The sequence below is a fragment of the Bombina bombina genome, chromosome 5 (assembly GCF_027579735.1).
Source record: "Bombina bombina isolate aBomBom1 chromosome 5, aBomBom1.pri, whole genome shotgun sequence".
In the NCBI taxonomy this organism is placed as follows: Eukaryota; Metazoa; Chordata; class Amphibia; order Anura; family Bombinatoridae; genus Bombina; species Bombina bombina.
This window is the reverse complement of record NC_069503.1, coordinates 688060853-688082085: the sequence shown is the minus strand read 5'-3', so window position 1 is coordinate 688082085 and position 21233 is coordinate 688060853. Positions and strand designations below refer to the sequence as shown.

At 38.0% G+C, this 21233-nt stretch overlaps 1 protein-coding gene across 1 annotated transcript in view; it reads right to left on the bottom strand.

Moving 5' to 3' along the window:
- Positions 1–21233, bottom strand: part of EXOC2 (exocyst complex component 2) — a 914329-nt gene that overhangs the window by 244132 nt on the left and 648964 nt on the right. Inside the window, 1 exon segment of the mRNA XM_053714663.1 lies at positions 16544–16668. Within this exon segment, the coding sequence (XP_053570638.1) occupies positions 16544–16668 (125 nt within the window).

The following is a 21233-nucleotide window of genomic DNA, read 5'->3' as shown; positions in this document are numbered from 1 at the left end:
AACTAATTTATAAATTTGATACCCTCTTCCCCCGAGGCCTTAACTCAGAAATAGACCTGTCCCCCTTTCTAGGAGTTAAAATATAATGAACTTTTAATGTCTTTTAAATAGAAAAATATGAGTTGAACAATTTTAAATTCTTCTTAACTTTTTTCTATGATATATTGAATAATGATTATAAGTTGGGGTATAATAAATTTTAAATCAATTTAATATATAATTTTTATTTAATACAATAGATACAATTTTAAAAACTAAATATGATGTATTCACGTAATAACTTTAGAAGAATCTCAGGAACACATTTGAATAAAAGGAAAAAATATTTACTAAACACTTTAAAAAGTTTTTAATAGTCTACGACTCTGATTTGTCTATGAGATTGTAGATGAAATTATTTAAGAATCCCTTTTTTAATTAGTGACAGTGCTAAATAAAACTAAAATAAAAATAAAAATAAAATTAATTCTTTATCCTTTAGATTCATGACATTTAAGATAATGAATTTTTAGAATCAATAAATCATATAACCTCTATTTAATCTATAAACGGATCAATTGTTTGTTTGATTTGATATGCCACATAATTCAAATTAAAAATCCTTCTGTCCAATATGGAATGCCACCTCTGGTTTATCACCTTTATTTTTATTATTTTTTATATGTTCATGTTGAGCGCAATAAATTCTTTACCTAACAGAAATACACTACTATAAGATTCAACACTATCTTTGGAAAGTAAGTATGATCTCCTGGTCTGAGCTAAACATACCACCTTAAGTAAAACTAATAGGAATTTGGATTGAATTCCACCTTTTATTGGAAAGCATCATCACCAATCAGCACACTCCGATGAATATTTAAATCCTGTCCCGGGAACATACCGGCATCTTGAAAAAGCCCTGTTAACGGGCGAAACGCATAGACTGACTTCGAGTTGTTCCCTGCAAAGGACTTTAATTTATTTCTTATCTAGGTACCTAGTTCAAGAATATCCAACCCGCGCGTGTTCCACGCTAAGTGCGGGCCTGCGGACTTCATCTCTTGCCTTCGGAATCAAAAATAACAACCAAGCACACAAGGAGTTCGGAGTGACAAGCAGGTTCCATACACGCTGACCTAGTTCAGCCCACGCAAGTAAAGAGCAACACAGTATTGGAGGATAATGCTTGCCTGGACATATCTCCGACAGTGTGAGTCCAAAAAGATCGTAATAATCACTTTGAACTATTAAGTGTGAGTACAATCAAATTTCACTCTAAGGTGTGTATTATGACTGTTTGAACAATATCACAGGGGGTCATACAAGAAATAAGAATACAACTTCTCTATGTTGTAACTATCTGATGGACAGCAACACATTTTTTCCTTGATCAACCTATATAAGGAACATTGTTACATAAGTGTAGCTACTCACTAAAAGTGTAGCCAATTTCACTGGATCACTGACGCTCATCGAATATATGAATATATTTTTTCAAGCTTTAGTATATTTTTTATCTTTTTAAAGGTGGTAATCCAGTTTATCTATTTTTATTAAGGGAGACGTCCCTTTTTACACATTATATTTCCATTTGTTATATAAATTGTATTTTTAAATATTGTGAAGTAAAGTTATTAATTTGCCTTCTGTTTTTTATACATTTGTGACTAAGTGTGGTGGGATCTTAGCTTTAGCGCCCTCTTATTCTTTCTATCTAATACATTTAAACTTACCTTTAGATTTAAATTAAACTATATTAAACTAATAATTAATCTACCCTAACTATTATACTAAAATTACTTGAAACTATATTAAACTAATAATTAATCTACCTTAACTATTATACTAAAATTACATTAAACTATATTAAACTATTAATTACCCCAACCTAACTATTAGACTAAAATTACATTAAACTATATTAAACTAATAATTAACCTAACCTATTAGACTAAAATTACATTAAACTATATTAAACTAATAAATAACCTAACCTAACTATTAGACTAAAATTACATTAAACTACAAATTAAATTAACTATATTATATATTTACACACCTAACCCTACTCAAATAATTTAAATCTACACTAAAAAAAATACTAAATTACAAAAACAACTAAGTTACAAAAAATAACAAACACTAAGTTACACAAAAAAATAAACACTAAGTTACAAAAAATAAAAAATAAATTATCAAAGATTTAAATTAACTGATCTGTTTAATCAGTCACTATTAACAGGAGCTGTCCCAGATGATTGGAGAATAGCAAATGTAATACCTCTTCATAAAAAGGGCAGTAGAGAAGAATCTGGCAACTACAGGCCAGTTAGTTTAACTTCAGTAGTAGGGAAATTAATGGAAAGCCTCTTAAAAGAAAGAATTATGACTTACATAAAGACAAACAATTTAGAGGACCAAAATCAGCATGGTTTTACTTCAGGGAGATCATGTCAGACTAATTTAATTGACTTCTTTGATTATGTAACAAAAGTATTAGACAAGGGAGGAGCAGTTGATGTAGCATATCTAGATTTCAGCAAAGCATTTGACACTGTCCCACACAAACTTATTCACAAACTATATCTCCTTGGTCTAGATTAAAAAATTGTGAACTGGGTGGAATGCTGGCTTAAGGACAGAAAACAAAGTGTCTTAGTAAATGGAGTTCATTCAGCAGAGGGGGCTGTTACTAGTGGTGTTCCTCAGGGGTCAGTTCTGGGGCCTGTTTTGTTTAACATATTTATCTGCAATATCAGCAAAGGGCTAGAGGGGAAAGTATGTCTCTTTGCAGATGATACAAAAATTTGCAACAGAGTGGATGTTCCAGGGGGGGTAGACAAAATGAGAAGTGATATACAACAATTGGAGGATTGGACAAACGACTGGGATCTAAAGTTTAACACAGCAAAGTGTAAAATAATGCATTTAGGGAAGAAAAATCCAAATGTTAATTACAGACTCAATGACACTTTACTGACTGTTACAGACGAGGAACAGGACTTGGGAATTATTATTTCAGAATGCTTGGATGTATTGGTAGAGGTATTTGTAGCAGAAGTAGTAAGGTTCTTATGCCACTTTATAGATCATTAGTTAGGCCTCATCTTGAGTATTGTGTGCAGTTCTGGAGGCCATATCTTCAGAAGGATATTAACAAACTTGAATCTGTGCAAAGGAGGGCTACCAAAATGGTACATGGTCTAAAAAATAAAACTTACCAGGATAGGCTCAATGACCTAAATATGTATAGCTTACAGGAGAGAAGGGAAAGAGGTGATATGATAGCAACTTTCAAGTACATTAAAGGGTTTAGTAAAACTGAGGCTGTGGGTATTTTACATATAATGGAAAATTCAAGAACAAGGGGTCATGAGCTCAAGCTTAAGGGTAGTAGATTCAGGAGTAATTTGAGGAAGCCATTTCTTTACAGAAAGAGTGATTGATTTATGGAATTAACTTCCTCAAGAGGTAGTAGCAACAAACACTGTGGGGGACTTTAAAAATGCATGGGACAAGCATAGGGCTATCCTATGAACTAGATAAGTTTATACTGTTAGGTAAGGTCGGGCAGACTTGCTGGGCCTATGGCTCTTATCTGCCGTCAATATCTATGTTTCTATGTTAAACTAATTACACCTAATCTAAGGGCCCTATAAAAATAAAACAGCCCCCCCAAAATAAAAGAACCATAGCCTACAATAAACTACCAATGGCCCTTAAAATGGCCTTTTGCGGGGCATTGCCCCAAATAAATCAGCTCTTTTACCTGTAAAGAAAAAATACAAACACCCCCCCAACAGTAAAACCCACCACCCGCACAACCAACCCCTCCAAATAAAAACCTAACTAAAAAAACCTAAGCTCCCCATTGCCCTGAAAAGGGCATTTGGATGGGCATTTAGCTCTATTGCAGCCCAAAACCCTAAGCTAAAAATAAAACCTACCCAATAAACCCTTAAAAAATCCTAACACTAACCCATGAAGATTCACTTACAGTTTTGAAGATCCGACATCCATCCTCCAAGAAGCCGTCAGAAGTTTTCATCCAAGCAGCCGAAGTCTTCCTCCAAGCCTGCAGAAGTCTTCACCCAGATGGCATCTTCTATCTTCATCCATTCGGCGCGGAGCGGCTCCATCTTCAAGACATCCGACGCACAGCATCCTCTTCAATCTACGTCTTCTTCCGAATGAAGGTTCCTTTAAATGACGTCATCCAAGATGGCGTCCCTTAGATTCCGATCGGCTGATAGAATTATATCAGCCAATCGGAATTAAGGTTGAAATCAGCCAATAGGATTGAGCTTTCATCCTATTGGCTGATCCAATCAGCCAATAGAATGCAAGCTCAATCCTATTGGCTGATCCAATCAGCCAATAGGATTTTTTCAACCTTAATTCTGATTGGCTGATAGAATTCTATCAGCCAATCGGAATCTAAGGGACGCGATCTTGGATGACGTCATTTAAAGGAACCTTCATTCGAGAAGAAGACGTCAATTGAAGAGGATGCTACGTGTCGGATGTCTTGAAGATGGAGCCGCTCCGCGCCGGATGGATGAAGATAGAAGATGCCGTCTGGGTGAAGACTTCTGCGGGCTTCTTGGAGGATGGATGTTGAATCTTAAAAATGTAAGTGAATCTTCAGGGGTTAGTGTAAGGATTTTTTAAGGGTTTATTGGGTGGGTTTTAGTTTTAGATTAGGTTTTGGGCTGCAATAGAGCTAAATGCCCTTTTAAGGGCAATGGGGAGCTTAGGTTTTTTAGTTAGGTTTTTATTTGGGGGGGTTGGTTGTGTGGGTGGTGGGTTTTACTGTTGGGGGGTGTTTGTATTTTTTCTTTACAGGTAAAAGAGCTGATTTCTTTGGGGCAATGCCCCGCAAAAGGCCCTTTTAACGGCTATTTGTAGTTTATTGTAGGTTAGGGTTTTTTTATTTTAGGGGGGCTTTTTTATTTTCATAGGGCCCTTAGATTAGGTGTAATTAGTTTAAATCTTTGATAATTTATTTTTTATTTTTTGTAACTGTTTATTTTTTTGTGTAACTTAGTGTTTGTTACTTTTTGTAACTTAGTAATTTTTTAGTGTAGATTTAAATTATTTGTAGTTTAATGTAATTTTTGTATAAAAGTTAGGGTAGATTAATTATTAATTTAATATAGTTTAAATAGTAAACTATATTAAACAAATTCCGTAGCCAGCGCTACGGAATTTGGCGGCGCTATACAAATAAATGATAATAATAATAATAATAGTTTAATGTAATTTTAGTCTAATAGTTAGGTTAGGTTCATTATTAGTTTAATATAGTTTAATGTAATTTAGTATAATAGTTAGAGTAGATTAATTAATAGTTTAATATAGTTTGATTTAAATCTAAAGGTAAGTTTAAATTTATTATAAGATAGGAATGAGTTAATATTTATTCTACAGTTAGCGGGTTGTTAGGTTTAGGAGTTAATAGTTTAATTTAGTTTATGGCGATGTAGGGGGCTGGCGGTTTAGGGGTTAATAACTTTATTTAGTTGTGGTGGGCTCCGTGAGTGGCGGGATAGGGGTTAAGAACATAATGTAGGTGGTGGCGGTATAGGGGGCGGCAGATTAGGGGTTAAGAACATAATGTAGGTGGCTGTGGTGTAGGGGGCGGCAGATTAGGGGTTAAGAACATAATGTAGGTGGCCGCGGTGTAGGGGGCGGCAGATTAGGGGTTAAGAACATAATGTAGGTGGCGGCGGTGTAGGGGGCGGCAGATTAGGGGTTAAGAACATAATGTAGGTGGCCGCGGTGTAGGGGGCGGCAGATTAGGGGTTAAGAACATAATGTAGGTGGGCTCCGGGAGCGGCGGGATAGGTGTTAATAACTTTATGTAAGTGGTGGTGGGCTCCGGGAGCAGCGGGATAGGGGTTAATAACTTTATTTAGTTGCAGCGGGGTCGGGTAGCGGCGGGATAGGGGTTAAACAGTTTAGTATAGTGGCGGTGCTTAGTGACAGTATACAAATAAAGCTGTGAAAAAGCCGAAGAGCAGCGAGATCGATGACTGTTAGTTAACAACAGTCTGCTGCTCATCGCCCCGTACTTGGTGCGCGGCTTTTTTTGTTAAATTTGGAGAGCGTATTCAGGTCCGCGGCAGCAATGTTAGGCGATGTCAGGCGAGCGTATTGGTGCCGTTGAATGCAGCACAGTTGATGGCTTGATAAATAGGCCTCATATTCTTTTAAAAGGAAGTTTTAATTTTTTAACTATACCAACAAAGAAAAATTAAATTCACAAAAAATCTAAATCCCTATTTAAAGGTCTCAAGAGGGATTTTGATTGGACATTATTTTTGTGAATTTAGTTTTTCTTTTCTCTCTCCCTCCCCTTCCATTATAAAAAATAAAAATTATTTTGTTTTAAAAAATGACATGTATTTATTAGATGTAATAACACTTTTTGACCACTAGATGGAGTCACGGTATAAGAGGAAGTCAAAATTTGGTGCTCAAACTGTATAAAAAGAATGCGTGAATAAGTGATTTTAGTGACATGACTAAGGGTTAAGTGGTAACCCAAAATGTTCTCTTTTAAAACCCATCTTGTGGGACCAATAAAGGAGTTTGTATGTTCTTACTCCAGGTGGGATTTTATTACTGTATATAAGGCACATTGGAGCTGGCAAACTCTGGATCTCGAGCCTCAGGTTGTAATGTACTATTTCCCAATATACTGTATATGATTACAGTTATAGAATATTACCAAGTCTAAATGTTTTAAAACAAATGAAAAAAGTTTTCAATAGCCAAACTTCATCCAGCATTTGCTTTATTTGTAGGAGTCAATCTTGGCTTTGGTCCACAGACAACAAGGCTAACCACTGTCATGAAGTTAGTATAAATGCATTGTTTTGCAGTTCTTATCTGATAAAGCCAATTAGGGACATATATGTAGCAGAGTTAGCCTTGAAAAGTCAAGGTGCATTTCAAGTTCTGAGAATTAGAAATGACTCAATGTTAAGAGCTAAATTATGTGAAAAGGGGGAAAACATTATTATTTATGTAAGAACTTACCTGATAAATTCATTTATTTCATAGTGGCAAGGTCCATGAGCTAGTGACATATAAGATATACATTCCTACCACGAGGAGGCAAAGTTTCCCAAACCTCAAAATGCTTATAAATACACCTACCACCACACACATACCTCGGTTTAAACATCAGTAAACGTTAGTCAAGTCGTAAGTTGTAAAAAGGAGTAAAAAAAGCATACAAAAAGAGGAACTGGAAAAAAAATAATGTGCTTTTATACAAAAATATCATAACCACCAAAAAAGGGTGGTTCTCATGGACTCTTGCCACTATGAAAGATATTAAGTTATCAGGTAAGTTCTTACATAAATGATGTTTTCTTTCATGTAAGTGGCAAGAGTCCATGAGCTAGTGACGTATGGGTTATAATACCCAAGATGTGGAAATCTACAGTGTCACTAGAGAGAGGGATAAAATAAAAACAGCTATTTTAGCTGAAAAAATTAAATCCAAATAATAATTAAGTTTTCTTAAATTTAAAAAAAACTCGAATCATAGGCAAAGGAATCAAACTCAGACAGCTGCCTGAAGAACTTTTCTACCAAAGACCGCTTCTGAAGAAGCAAATACATCAAAATGGTAAAGTTTAGTAAATGTATGCAAAGAAGACCAAGTTGCTGCTTTGCAAATCTGATCAACTGAAGCTCCATTCTTAAAAACCCAAGAAGTGGCAACTGATCTAGTAGAATGAGCTATAATTCTCTGAGGTGGAGAATGCCCCGCCTCCAAATAAGCCTTGTGAATCAAAAGTTTCAACCAAGATGCCCAAGAAATGGCAGAGGCTTTCTGACCTTTCCTGGAACCAGAGAAAATAACAAATAGACTAGAAGTCTTTCTGAAATCCTTAGTAGCCTCAACATAGTATTTTAAAGCTCTCACCACATCCAAAGAATGTAGAGATCTCTCAAGATAATTCTTAGGATTAGGACACAAGGATGTAACAACAATTTCCATACTAATCTTGTTAGAATTCACAACCTTAGGCAAGAATTTAAACAAAGTTCGTAAAACCACTTTATCTTGATGGAATATCAGATAAGGAGACTCACAAGAGAGAGCCGACAACTCAGAAACTCTTCTAGCAAAAGAGATAGCCAAAAGAAATAACACTTTCCAAGAAAGTAGTTTAATATCCAAAGAATGCATAGGCTCAAAAGGAGGAGCTTGCAAAATCCTTAAAACCAAATTAAGACTCTAAGGAGAAGAATAGACTTAATAACAGGTTTTATACGAACCAAAGCCACAACAAAACAGTGAATATCAGGAAGTTTAGCAATCTTTCTATGAAATAAGAGAGAAAGAGCAGATATTTGTCCCTTCAAAGTATTTGCAGACAACCCCTTATCCAAATCCTGAAGAAACTGTAAAATCTGAGGAGTTCTAAAAGAATGCCAAGAAAAATTATGAGAGGAGCACCATGAAATATAGGCTTTCCAAACCCGATAATTAATCTTCCTCGAAACTGACTTACGAGCCTGTAACATAGTGTCAATCACTGAGTCAGAGAAATCTCTATGACTAAGAACTAAGCGTTCAATTTCCATACCTTCAAATTTAGAAATTTGAGATCCTGATGGAAAAACGGCCCTTGAAAAAGAAGGTCTGGCCTTAAAGGAAGTGGCCAAGGCTGACAACTGGACATCTGGACAAGATCTACATACCAGAACCTATGAGGCCATGCAGGTGCTATCAGAAAAACATTAGATTGTTCCATTTTGATCTTGGAAATTACCCTTTGAAGAAGAACTAGAGGTGGAAAAATGTAAGCAAGTTGGTAAAACCAAGGATCTGCTAAAGCATCCACCATATCTGCCTGAGGATCTTTGGATCTGGAAAGATATCTGGGAAGTTTCTTGTTCAAACGAGAGGCAATCAGATCTATTTTTGGAAGACCCCACATCTGTACAATCTGATGAAACACATCTGGATGGAGAGACCACTCCCCCGGATGCAAAGTACGACTGACATAATCCGCTTCCCAATTGTCTCCACCTGGAATATGAATCAAAGAAATTAGACAAGAGTTGGACTTCGCCCAAGAAAGTATCTGAGATACTTCTGTCACTGCTAAAGAGCTGTGAGTCACTCCCTGATGATTGACATATGCCACTGTTGTGATATTGTCTGTCTGAAAACGAATGAAAAGTTCTCTCTTTAATAGAGGCCAAGTCTAAAGAGCTCTGAAGATAGCACGGAGTTCTAAAATATTGATTGGTAACCTCGCCTCTTGACGTTTCCAAACCCTGTGTGCTGTTGGAGACCCCCAGACAGCTCCCCAACCTGTAAATCTTGCGTCCGTTGAGATCACAGTCCAGGAAGGACGAACAAAAGAGGCCCCTCGAACAATACAGTGATGGCCCAACCACCAAGACAGAGAGCATTGAATGTTGGGATTTAAGTATATCAGTTGTGATATCAGAGTATAATCCCTGCACCATTGATTCAGCATGCAAAGCTGCAGAGGTCTCATATGAAAACGAGCAAAGGGGATTGCGTCCGATGCTGCAGTCATAAGACCTAAAACTTCCATGCACATAGCCACTGAAGGGAACGATCGAGACTGAAGGTTTAGACAAGCTAAAACCAATTTAATTCGCCTCTTGTCTGTTAAAGACAGAGTCATGGACACTGAATCTATCTGGAAACCTAAAAAGGTGACCTTTGTTTGAGGAAGCAAGAAACTCTTTTGTAAATTGATCCTCCAACCATGCCTTTGAAGAAACGACACTAGTTGTTTTGTGTGAGATTCTGCTAAATGAAAAGACTGAGCTAGTAAAAAGATATTGTCCAAATAAGGAAACGCCACAATACCCTGCTCTCTGATTACAGATAGAAGGGCACCAAGAACCTTCGAAAAGATTATTGGAGCTGTCGCTAGGCCACATGGAAGAGAGACAAATTGGTAATGCTTGTCTAGAAAAGAGAATCACAAAAACCAATAGTGGTCTGGATGAATTGGAATATGAAGATAAGCATCCTGTAAGTCTATTGTGGACATAAAATGCCCTTGCTGAACAAAAGGCAGAGTAGTCCTTATAGTCACCATCTTGAAAGTTGGGACTCTTACAAAATGATTTAAGTTTTTAGATCCAGAACTGGTCTGAAAGAATTCTCTTTCTTTGGGACAATGAATAGCTTTGAATAGAACCCTGTAGAGGAACTGAACAATCACCCGTGAAAGCTCTAGATCTGAAACACATTTCAGAAAAGCCTGAGCCTTCACAGGATTTGTTGGAACATGAGAAAGAAAGAATCTTCCCACAGGAGGTCTTATTCTGAAACCTATACAATACCCTTGAGACACAATATTCTGAATCCACTGATTCTGAACAGAACCTGACCAAATTTCCTGAAATAATTTCAATCTGCCCCCTACCAGCTGAACTGGATTGAGGGCCATACCTTCATGCAGTCTTGGGGGCTGGATTTGTTTTTTTATAAGGCTTGGTTATTCCAATTTGAAGATGGTCTCCAGTTGGAACCAGAGGCTTTAGGGGAAGGAGTAGACTTTTGTTCCTTATTCTGACAAAAGGAACAAAAACGATTAGGAGCATTAAACTTACCCTTAGACTTTTTATCTTGGGGTAAAAAAATCCCATCTCCCCAGTGATAGTGGAAATAATAGAATCTAATTGAGAACCAAATAAATTCTTACCCTGGAAAGATAAAGATAGTAATCTAGATTTAGACACCATGCCAGAATTCCAAGATTTAAGCCATAAAGCTCTTCTGGCTAAAATAGCTAAAGAAGTAGATTTAATATTGATCTTAAAAATGTCAAATATAGCATCACAAATAAAATGATTAGCATGTTGAAGCAGAATAATAATGCTAGACAAATCAGGATCTTCTACCTGACGAGCTAAACTGTCCAACCAAAAAGTTGAAGCAGCAGCCACATCAGCCATAGAAATGGCAGGTCTAAGAATATAACCAGAATGTAAATAAGATTTCATTAGATAAGATTCAATCTTTCTATCTAAAGGATCCTAAAAAGAAGTACTATCTTCCATAGGAATAGTAGTACGTTTAGCAAGACTGGAAATTGCCCCATCAACCTTAAAGGGACAGTATACTGTAAAATAGTTTTTCCCTTAATGTGTTTACTATTGCTTTTTTTACCAACTGCAGTGTAAAACATTTATGAATATTGGCTTTTTAAGGTTTATTTGTGTATATTAAAGCTCTGATTTTGTGTTTTGAAGCCACAACCTAATACAATGGGTTGAGCTTGTAGGTATAATCAGATCTTATTACTGTATCATATTGTGTACATATACATGTTTTTTTATCTTGTATCTGTCCATAAGACAATCACCAGTACTTGGAGAGAGCAATGTTAAATCAACATTTTATTACCTTATCTTTGCTATATCCCACTGGGAGTGCAATGTCTTCTACTGGCTGTGTTTACAAAGCTTATCTATAGCTGGGACCTGCGGCCACAAACCTTCAGAATAGGTGGGGATACCACAGACTTAGTAAACTATTTCAAATGCCAATATAATGGTAATGGAAATACTTGTAAACAATTTAATACACTCCAACAGGTAAAGTAGATCATTGGGAACAAATTAAAGGGGAGAAAAATTTTGAGTAAACTGTCCCTTTAAGGACTTTTTTCCCAAAACTCTAAATTAGCCACAGGTAAAGGATACGACTTCTTAAACCTAGAAGAAGGATTAAAAGAAGAACCAGGCTTAGACCATCCCTTAGTAATCATATCAGAAACAGCATCTGGAATAGGAAAAACCTCAGGTGCAACCTTAGAAGGTATAAAAACAGAATTTAAACGTTTACTGGCTTTGTTATAAAGAGGACTAGACTCTTCAATACCCAAAGTAACCAGAACTTCCTTCAACAAAGAACAAACATAATCAATCTTAAACAGATAGGAAGATTTTTGAATTTCAGAATATGATTAAGGATCCTCTGAACCAGAGGAATCATCATCAGATCAGCAGAGGATATTTCAGTATGTTGTCGGTCAATACAAATTTCATCAGAATTTTGAGAAGTTTTAAAAGACTTTTTACGTTTATTTGAAGACGTAATAGCAGACATAGCCTTATCTATAGCTGCAGCAATATAATTTTTAACATCTGCAGGAATATCAGGTACATTAGACGTTGAAGGAACAACAGACGATGTATTAGTACTAATAGAAACATTATCAGCATGCAAAAGCTTATCATGACAGATGCCACATAATTGAGCTGAAGAAAAACAGAATTTATGTTTACCTGATAAATTACTTTCTCCAACGGTGTGTCCGGTCCACGGCGTCATCCTTACTTGTGGGATATTCTCTTCCCCAACAGGAAATGGCAAAGAGCCCAGCAAAGCTGGTCACATGATCCCTCCTAGGCTCCGCCTACCCCAGTCATTCGACCGACGTTAAGGAGGAATATTTGCATAGGAGAAACCATATGGTACCGTGGTGACTGTAGTTAAAGAAAATAAATTATCAGACCTGATTAAAAAACCAGGGCGGGCCGTGGACCGGACACACCGTTGGAGAAAGTAATTTATCAGGTAAACATAAATTCTGTTTTCTCCAACATAGGTGTGTCCGGTCCACGGCGTCATCCTTACTTGTGGGAACCAATACCAAAGCTTTAGGACACGGATGAAGGGAGGGAGCAAATCAGGTCACCTAAATGGAAGGCACCACGGCTTGCAAAACCTTTCTCCCAAAAATAGCCTCAGAAGAAGCAAAAGTATCAAACTTGTAAAATTTGGTAAAAGTGTGCAGTGAAGACCAAGTCGCTGCCCTACATATCTGATCAACAGAAGCCTCGTTCTTGAAGGCCCATGTGGAAGCCACAGCCCTAGTGGAATGAGCTGTGATTCTTTCGGGAGGCTGCCGTCCGGCAGTCTCGTAAGCCAATCTGATGATGCTTTTAATCCAAAAAGAGAGAGAGGTAGAAGTTGCTTTTTGACCTCTCCTTTTACCGGAATAAACAACAAACAAGGAAGATGTTTGTCTAAAATCCTTTGTAGCATCTAAATAGAATTTTAGAGCGCGAACAACATCCAAATTGTGCAACAAACGTTCCTTCTTTGAAACTGGTTTCGGACACAGAGAAGGTACGATAATCTCCTGGTTAATGTTCTTGTTAGAAACAACTTTTGGAAGAAAACCAGGTTTAGTACGTAAAACCACCTTATCTGCATGGAACACCAGATAAGGAGGAGAACACTGCAGAGCAGATAATTCTGAAACTCTTCTGGCAGAAGAAATTGCAACTAAAAACAAAACTTTCCAAGATAATAATTTAATATCAACGGAATGCAAGGGTTCAAACGGAACCCCCTGAAGAACTGAAAGAACTAAATTGAGACTCCAAGGAGGAGTCAAAGGTTTGTAAACAGGCTTAATTCTAACCAGAGCCTGAACAAAGGCTTGAACATCTGGCACAGCAGCCAGTTTTTTGTGAAGTAACACCGACAAGGCAGAAATCTGTCCCTTCAGGGAACTTGCAGATAATCCTTTTTCCAATCCTTCTTGAAGGAAGGATAGAATCCTAGGAATCTTAACCTTGTCCCAAGGGAATCCTTTAGATTCACACCAACAGATATATTTTTTCCAAATTTTGTGGTAAATCTTTCTAGTTAATTGTTGCATAGTAAGGAGTATTGGCGCGCTAGATGTACTAGGGGCCTCCTGAGTGGGCAAGACTCGTGTAGACGAAGGAGGGAATGATGCAGTACCATGCTTACTCCCCTCACTTGAGGAATCATCTTGGGCATCATTGTCATTATCACATAAATCACATTTATTTAAATGAATAGGAATTCTGGCTTCCCCACATTCAGAACACAGTCTATCTGGTAGTTCAGACATGTTAAACAGGCATAAACTTGATAACAAAGTACAAAAACGTTTTAAAATAAAACCGTTACTGTCACTTTAAATTTTAAACTGAACACACTTTATTACTGCAATTGCGAAAAAACATGAAGGAATTGTGCAAAATTCACCAAATTTTCACCACAGTGTCTTAAAGCCTTAAAAGTATTGCACACCAAACTTGGAAGCTTTAACCCTTAAAATAACGGAACCGGAGCCGTTTTAAACTTTAACCCCTTTACAGTCCCTGGTATCTGCTTTGCTGAGACCCAACCAAGCCCAAAGGGGAATACGATACCAAATGACGCCTTCAGAAAGTCTTTTCTAAGTATCAGAGCTCCTCTCACATGCGACTGCATGCCATGATAAAATGATTCCTCAAGGCTAAATATGTGTTAATAATGAATCGATTTAGCCCAGAAAAAGTCTACAGTCTTAATAAGCCCTTGTGAAGCCCTTATTTACGATCGTAATAAACATGGCTTACCGGATCCCATAGGGAAAATGACAGCTTCCAGCATTACATCGTCTTGTTAGAATGTGTCATACCTCAAGCAGCAAGAGACTGCATACTGTTCCCCCAACTGAAGTTAATTGCTCTCAACAGTCCTGTGTGGAACAGCCATGGATTTTAGTTACGGTTGCTAAAATCATTTTCCTCATACAAACAGAAATCTTCATCTCTTTTCTGTTTCTGAGTAAATAGTACATACCAGCACTATTTCAAAATAACAAACTCTTGATTGAATAATAAAAACTACAGTTAAACACTAAAAAACTCTAAGCCATCTCCGTGGAGATGTTGCCTGTACAACGGCAAAGAGAATGACTGGGGTAGGCGGAGCCTAGGAGGGATCATGTGACCAGCTTTGCTGGGCTCTTTGCCATTTCCTGTTGGGGAAGAGAATATCCCACAAGTAAGGATGACGCCGTGGACCGGACACACCTATGTTGGAGAAAAACATCAGTTAATTTACAACAGACACACTTAGCTTTGGTAGAACTGTGTTCAGGCAGCATGGTTTCTACAGCAACATCAGAGGCAGGATCAGACTGAGACATCTTGTAAAACGAAAAAAAAAACATTTACACAAAATATCCAATTTTCTCATATAGAAGTTTCAGGAATGGAAAAAAATGCTTATGCTAAAGTAAGATGCAAAAAAATAAGTATCATCGCTCTGGAAAATATGAAGAGAACCAGAAGCATTAAAGGAAGAGGGGTAATATACAAAAAAAATTGTGCAAAGTATTACGCAAAAGAAAGTGAAAATGTTTTGGCGTCAAAAGCTAACACCAGGAAATGACGCAACTCGCGTCATAACAAGCGTGACTTTGCGCCAAAAAACGTCAACAAAGACGCAGGAAACGGCGAGACTTGTGTCACCCTAGACGCAATTTTGCTCCAAAAATTACGCCATAAAAAACAGCATTTTGCGCCCTCGCGAGCCAAGTTTGCCCGCAAAAATTTTGGAAAAAAAAGTCAAATTGAAAACACTAGAACCCCAGGTAAGAAAAAATTTAATAATCTTCCCAAACATAAATTCCAAACATGGCTGAGAGTGTCTTAAAAAATGATACATACTTACCAGAAGACATCGCAAACAATCAAACCAGTACTGAAAAATATCAGCAGAGGTAATGGTATAGGAGTATAACATCAATCTGAAAAAGGAGGCAGGGGATAAATCCCTGCGACCGATTACAGAGAGCCTTTGAAAAGATTTCCCATGAGTGAAACCACTAAATCAACAGGCAATACTCCCTTCACATCCCTCTGACAAACACTGTACTCTGAGAGGAATTGGGCTTCAAAAATGCTTAGAAGTGTCTATCATAGAAGAAATCAAGCACAACTTACCTCACCACCTCCATAGGAGGCAAAGTTTGTAAAACTGAGGTATGTGTGTGGTGGGAGGTGTATTTATAGGCACTTTGAGGTTTGGGAAACTTTGCCCCCTCCTGGAAGGAATGTATATCCCATATGTCACAAGCTTATGGACTCTTGCCGCTTACATGAAAGAAAAGTAAGTAATGAAAATACATTGCATAGTTGCTTCATTATCCATAACTAAACAATTTATATAAAAATCTCAGACCTTACTGTCCCTTTAATAATGTTGTTCTGTGGTTGAATTTCATGTAGTTAAAGGGACACTGAAGCCAAATTTTTTCTTTTGTGATTCAGATAGAGCATGCAATTTTAAGCAACTTTCTAATTTACTCCTATTAGCAATTTTTCTTCGTTCTCTTGCAATCTTTATTTAAAAAAAAAAAAAAAGGCATCTAAGCTAAGGAGCCAGACAATTTTTGGTTCAGAACATGGACAGCACTTGTTTATTGGTGGGTGAATTTATTCACCAATCAGTAAGAACAACCCAGGCTGTTCACCAAAAATGGGTCAGCATCTAAACTTAATTCTTGCTTTTCAAATAAAGATACCAAGAGAATGAAGAAAATTTGATAATAGGAGTAAATTAGAAAGTTGCTTAAAATTGCATGCTCTAGTTGAATCATGATAGAAAAAATTTGGCTTCAGTGGTGTCCCTTTAATAAATAAAATTTATCATAATGTTTATGTGAATTGCATATAGTGACACACTGAAACTGACAATATTTCCTACAAAAATAAACTTAAGCCATACCTCACTAAAAAGGCTTCCATTGACGTACGAAATCCATAGTTTCCAGAAATTTGGAAGTTGTCCCACAACAATTTTTGTTAGTTTTTCAACAAATGATACTTGATGAGGTGTTTTATATCTCCATGCTGTATAAAGAAAAAAGGAAGTAAGTAATACAAATAATTTCACAGCAAAATAATTTTGTTCTGCAGACCCAACTAAAATGAAAACAAATATCTACTGATTTATTGTTAACGATTTAGCACAGGCTATATCAGTAGTCATTGGTCTATGTAGCGTCTCCCAAGGAAATGAGAAATCCAGTATAAAAAAAATGTTTTAAAAGATACATACACTATAATAGTAGTGGGGAAAAAAAGCCACAAATGCAGAAAATCTAAATGCACTATTTACAAAAAAACATAATTCATACTTACCTGATACATTAACTTATTTCATGGTGGTTAGAGTCCACAATCCATTACTCCTGGGAATTACTCTTCCCTATCACTAGGATGAGGCAAAGATTCCAAAACCCCAAGAGCTCTATAAAACCCCTCCCTCCGCACAGGTACCTCAGTCTTACATATAGCCAAGCAAAATGAGGTAGGAAAAGAAATAAGAGCAAAAAATAAAATGAGCAAGGAAAAAAGATGAGTGTAAGAAACAAATAACACCAAAAAACACAGGGTGAGGTCTCATGGACTCTCACCACTATCAAAGAAATATATTTATCATCAGGTAAGCAAAAATTATGTTTTCTTTCATACAGGTGGTGAGAGTACAAAATCCACTACTAATACCCAAGCTGTGGAGTCCACGAGTAATGAGACAAAGGGCGGGATTTTTAAAAACATATTTTTTCACTGAAGAACTAAATCCCTATCCCCACAAGAACCCAAAAAGGGCATTTTTGTATGCACTAGTAGAAGATAAATTTATGAACTGACCTTTTACGCTTACTTGAGCTGCCAACATTTCAGAAACTGAAGATTTAATGAGATCTTTCACACCTGCCGAAATCTCTGTAGAGCTCCCCAGTAAGGAACAAATAGAAGGAGCAGTAATACCCATATAAGCAGGAAAGTGTTCAGAGGACCCAGCTTCTAAGAAAGATTTAGGGACAGAATCAGAAGGCTCCATTATAGCATGAATAATTTTATCCACTTAAAAAAGCTTTTGAGGAATGGACATAGCCCTCCAAAAGAAGCAAATAGCACTTACAGGACTAAGGTGTGCTAAGGCGAAACAAAAATAAAGCAGGGGACAAGACAACTCCACACCCGAAGCCTGAATAGCGCTCAGAAGAATATTAGGGCATGCGAAAACCAAGCTGTAAAAATGGAGATGCGCGTACTAGAGGCATACCTGCACTAACCCAACAACACTAAACCGAAAGCCAAAGTGAGGGAAAAATTAACACCCCTGAGCGTGCAAACCTCAACATGCACAATCCCGAGGGCTATCCGACGCGTGCAAACCAATTCTGCTTGCCAAAAATCTGACAAATTATTTTTTTTAAAAGGGGAATAAAAATATATATAATGATTCTGTTCCAAGGCTATATATATATATATATATATATATATATATATATATATATATATATATATATATATATATATATAAAAAAACTATAAATGCCCAACTAGACTACAGAGTGTCATAATTAAAAAACATAATTTATGCTTACCTGATAAATTCCTTTCTTCTGTTGTGTGATCAGTCCACGGGTCATCATTACTTCTGGGATATTATCTGCTCCCCTACAGGAAGTGCAAGAGGATTCACCCAGCAGAGTTGCTATATAGCTCCTCCCCTCTACGTCACCTCCAGTCATTCGACCAAAGACCAACGAGAAAGGAGAAGCCAAGGGTGTAGTGGTGACTGAATTATAATTTAAAAAATATGTACCTGCCTTAAAAAACAGGGCGGGCCGTGGACTGATCACACAACAGAAGAAAGGAATTTATCAGGTAAGCATAAATTATGTTTTCTTCTGTTATGTGTGATCAGTCCACGGGTCATCATTACTTCTGGGATACCAATACCAAAGCAAAAGTACACGGATGACGGGAGGGATAGGCAGGCTCATTATACAGAAGGAACCACTGCCTGAAGAACCTTTCTCCCAAAAATAGCCTCCGAAGAAGCAAAAGTGTCAAATTTGTAAAATTTGGAAAAAGTATGAAGCGAAGACCAAGTTGCAGCCTTGCAAATCTGTTCAACAGAGGCCTCATTCTTAAAGGCCCAAGTGGAAGCCACAGCTCTAGTGGAATGAGCTGTAATTCTTTCAGGAGGCTGCTGTCCAGCAGTCTCATAGGCTAAACGTATTATGCTACGAAGCCAAAAAGAGAGAGAGGTAGCAGAAGCTTTTTGACCTCTCCTCTGTCCAGAATAAACGACAAACAGGGAAGAAGTTTGGCGAAAATCTTTAGTTGCCTGCAAGTAGAACTTGAGGGCACGAACTACATCCAGATTGTGTAGAAGACGTTCCTTCTTTGAAGAAGGATTTGGACACAAGGATGGAACAACAATCTCTTGATTGATATTCCTGTTAGAGACAACCTTAGGTAAGAACCCAGGTTTAGTACGCAGAACTACCTTGTCTGAGTGAAAGATCAGATAAGGAGAATCACAATGTAGGGCTGATAACTCAGAGACTCTTCGAGCCGAGGAAATAGCCATTAAAAATAGAACTTTCCAAGATAACAATTTTATATCAATGGAATGAAGGGGTTCAAACGGAACACCCTGTAAAACGTTAAGAACTAAGTTTAAACTCCATGGCGGAGCAACAGTTTTAAACACAGGCTTGATCCTAGCTAAAGCCTGACAAAAGGCCTGGATGTCTGAATTTTCTGACAGACGCCTGTGCAACAAGATGGACAGAGCTGAGATCTGTCCCCTTAATGAGCTAGCCGATAAACCCTTTTCTAAACCTTCTTGTAGAAAAGACAATATCCTAGGAATCCTAACCTTACTCCAGGAGTAATCTTTGGATTCACACCAGTATAGGTATTTACGCCATATTTTATGGTAAATCTTTCTGGTAACAGGCTTCCTAGCCTGTATCAGGGTATCAATAACCGACTCAGAAAAACCACGTTTTGATAAAATCAAGCGTTCAATTTCCAAGCAGTCAGCTTCAGAGAAGTTAGACTTTGATGTTTGAATGGACCCTGAATCAGAAGGTCCTGTCTTAGAGGTAGAGACCAAGGCGGACAGGATGACATGTCCACTAGATCTGCATACCAAGTCCTGCGCGGCCATGCAGGCGCTATTAGAATCACTGATGCTCTCTCCTGTTTGATTTTGGCAATCAATCGAGGAAGCAGCGGGAAGGGTGGAAACACATAAGCCATCCTGAAGTTCCAAGGTGCTGTCAAAGCATCTATCAGAACCGCTCCCGGATCCCTGGATCTGGATCCGTAGCGAGGAAGTTTGGCGTTCTGGCGAGACGCCATGAGATCTATCTCTGGTTTGCCCCAACGTCGAAGTATTTGGGCAAAGACCTCCGGATGAAGTTCCCACTCCCCCGGATGAAGAGTCTGGCGACTCAAGAAATCCGCCTCCCAGTTCTCCACTCCCGGGATGTGGATTGCTGATAGGTGGCAAGAGTGAGACTCTGCCCAGCGAATTATCCTTGATACTTCTATCATTGCTAGGGAGCTTCTTGTCCCTCCCTGATGGTTGATGTAAGCTACAGTCGTGATGTTGTCCGACTGAAACCTGATGAACCCCCGAGTCTTTAACTGGGGCCAAGCTAGAAGGGCATTGAGAACTGCTCTCAATTCCAGAATGTTTATTGGCAGGAGACTTTCCTCCTGACTCCATTGTCCCTGAGCCGTCAGAGAATTCCAGACAGCGCCCCAACCTAGAAGGCTGGCGTCTGTTGTTACAATTGTCCAGTCCGGCCTGCTGAACGGCATCCCCCTGGACAGATGTGGCCGAGAAAGCCACCATAGAAGAGAGTTTCTGGTCTCTTGATCCAGATTCAGAGTGGGGGACAAATCTGAGTAATCCCCATTCCACTGACTCAGCATGCACAATTGCAGCGGTCTGAGATGTAGGCGTGCAAAGGGTACTATGTCCATTGCTGCTACCATTAAGCCGATCACCTCCATGCATTGAGCTACTGACGGGAGTTGAATGGAATGAAGGACACGGCATGTATTTAGAAGCTTTGTTAATCTGTCTTCTGTTAGATAAATCTTCATTTCTACAGAATCTATAAGAGTCCCCAAGAATGGAACTCTTGTGAGAGGCAAGAGAGAACTTTTCTTTTCGTTCACTTTCCATCCATGCGACCTTAGAAATGCCAGAACTAACTCTGTATGAGACTTGGCAGTTTGAAAGCTTGAAGCTTGTATCAGAATGTCGTCTAGGTACGGAGCTACCGAAATTCCTCGCGGTCTCAGAACCGCTAGAAGGGCACCCAGAACCTTTGTGAAGATTCTTGGAGCCGTAGCCAATCCGAATGGAAGGGCTACAAACTGGTAATGCCTGTCTAAGAAGGCAAACCTTAGATACCGGTAATGATCTTTGTGAATCGGTATGTGAAGGTAAGCATCCTTTAAATCCACTGTGGTCATGTACTGACCCTTTTGGATCATGGGTAAGATTGTCCGAATAGTTTCCATTTTGAACGATGGAACTCTTAGGAATTTGTTTAGGATCTTTAAATCCAAGATTGGCCTGAAAGTTCCCT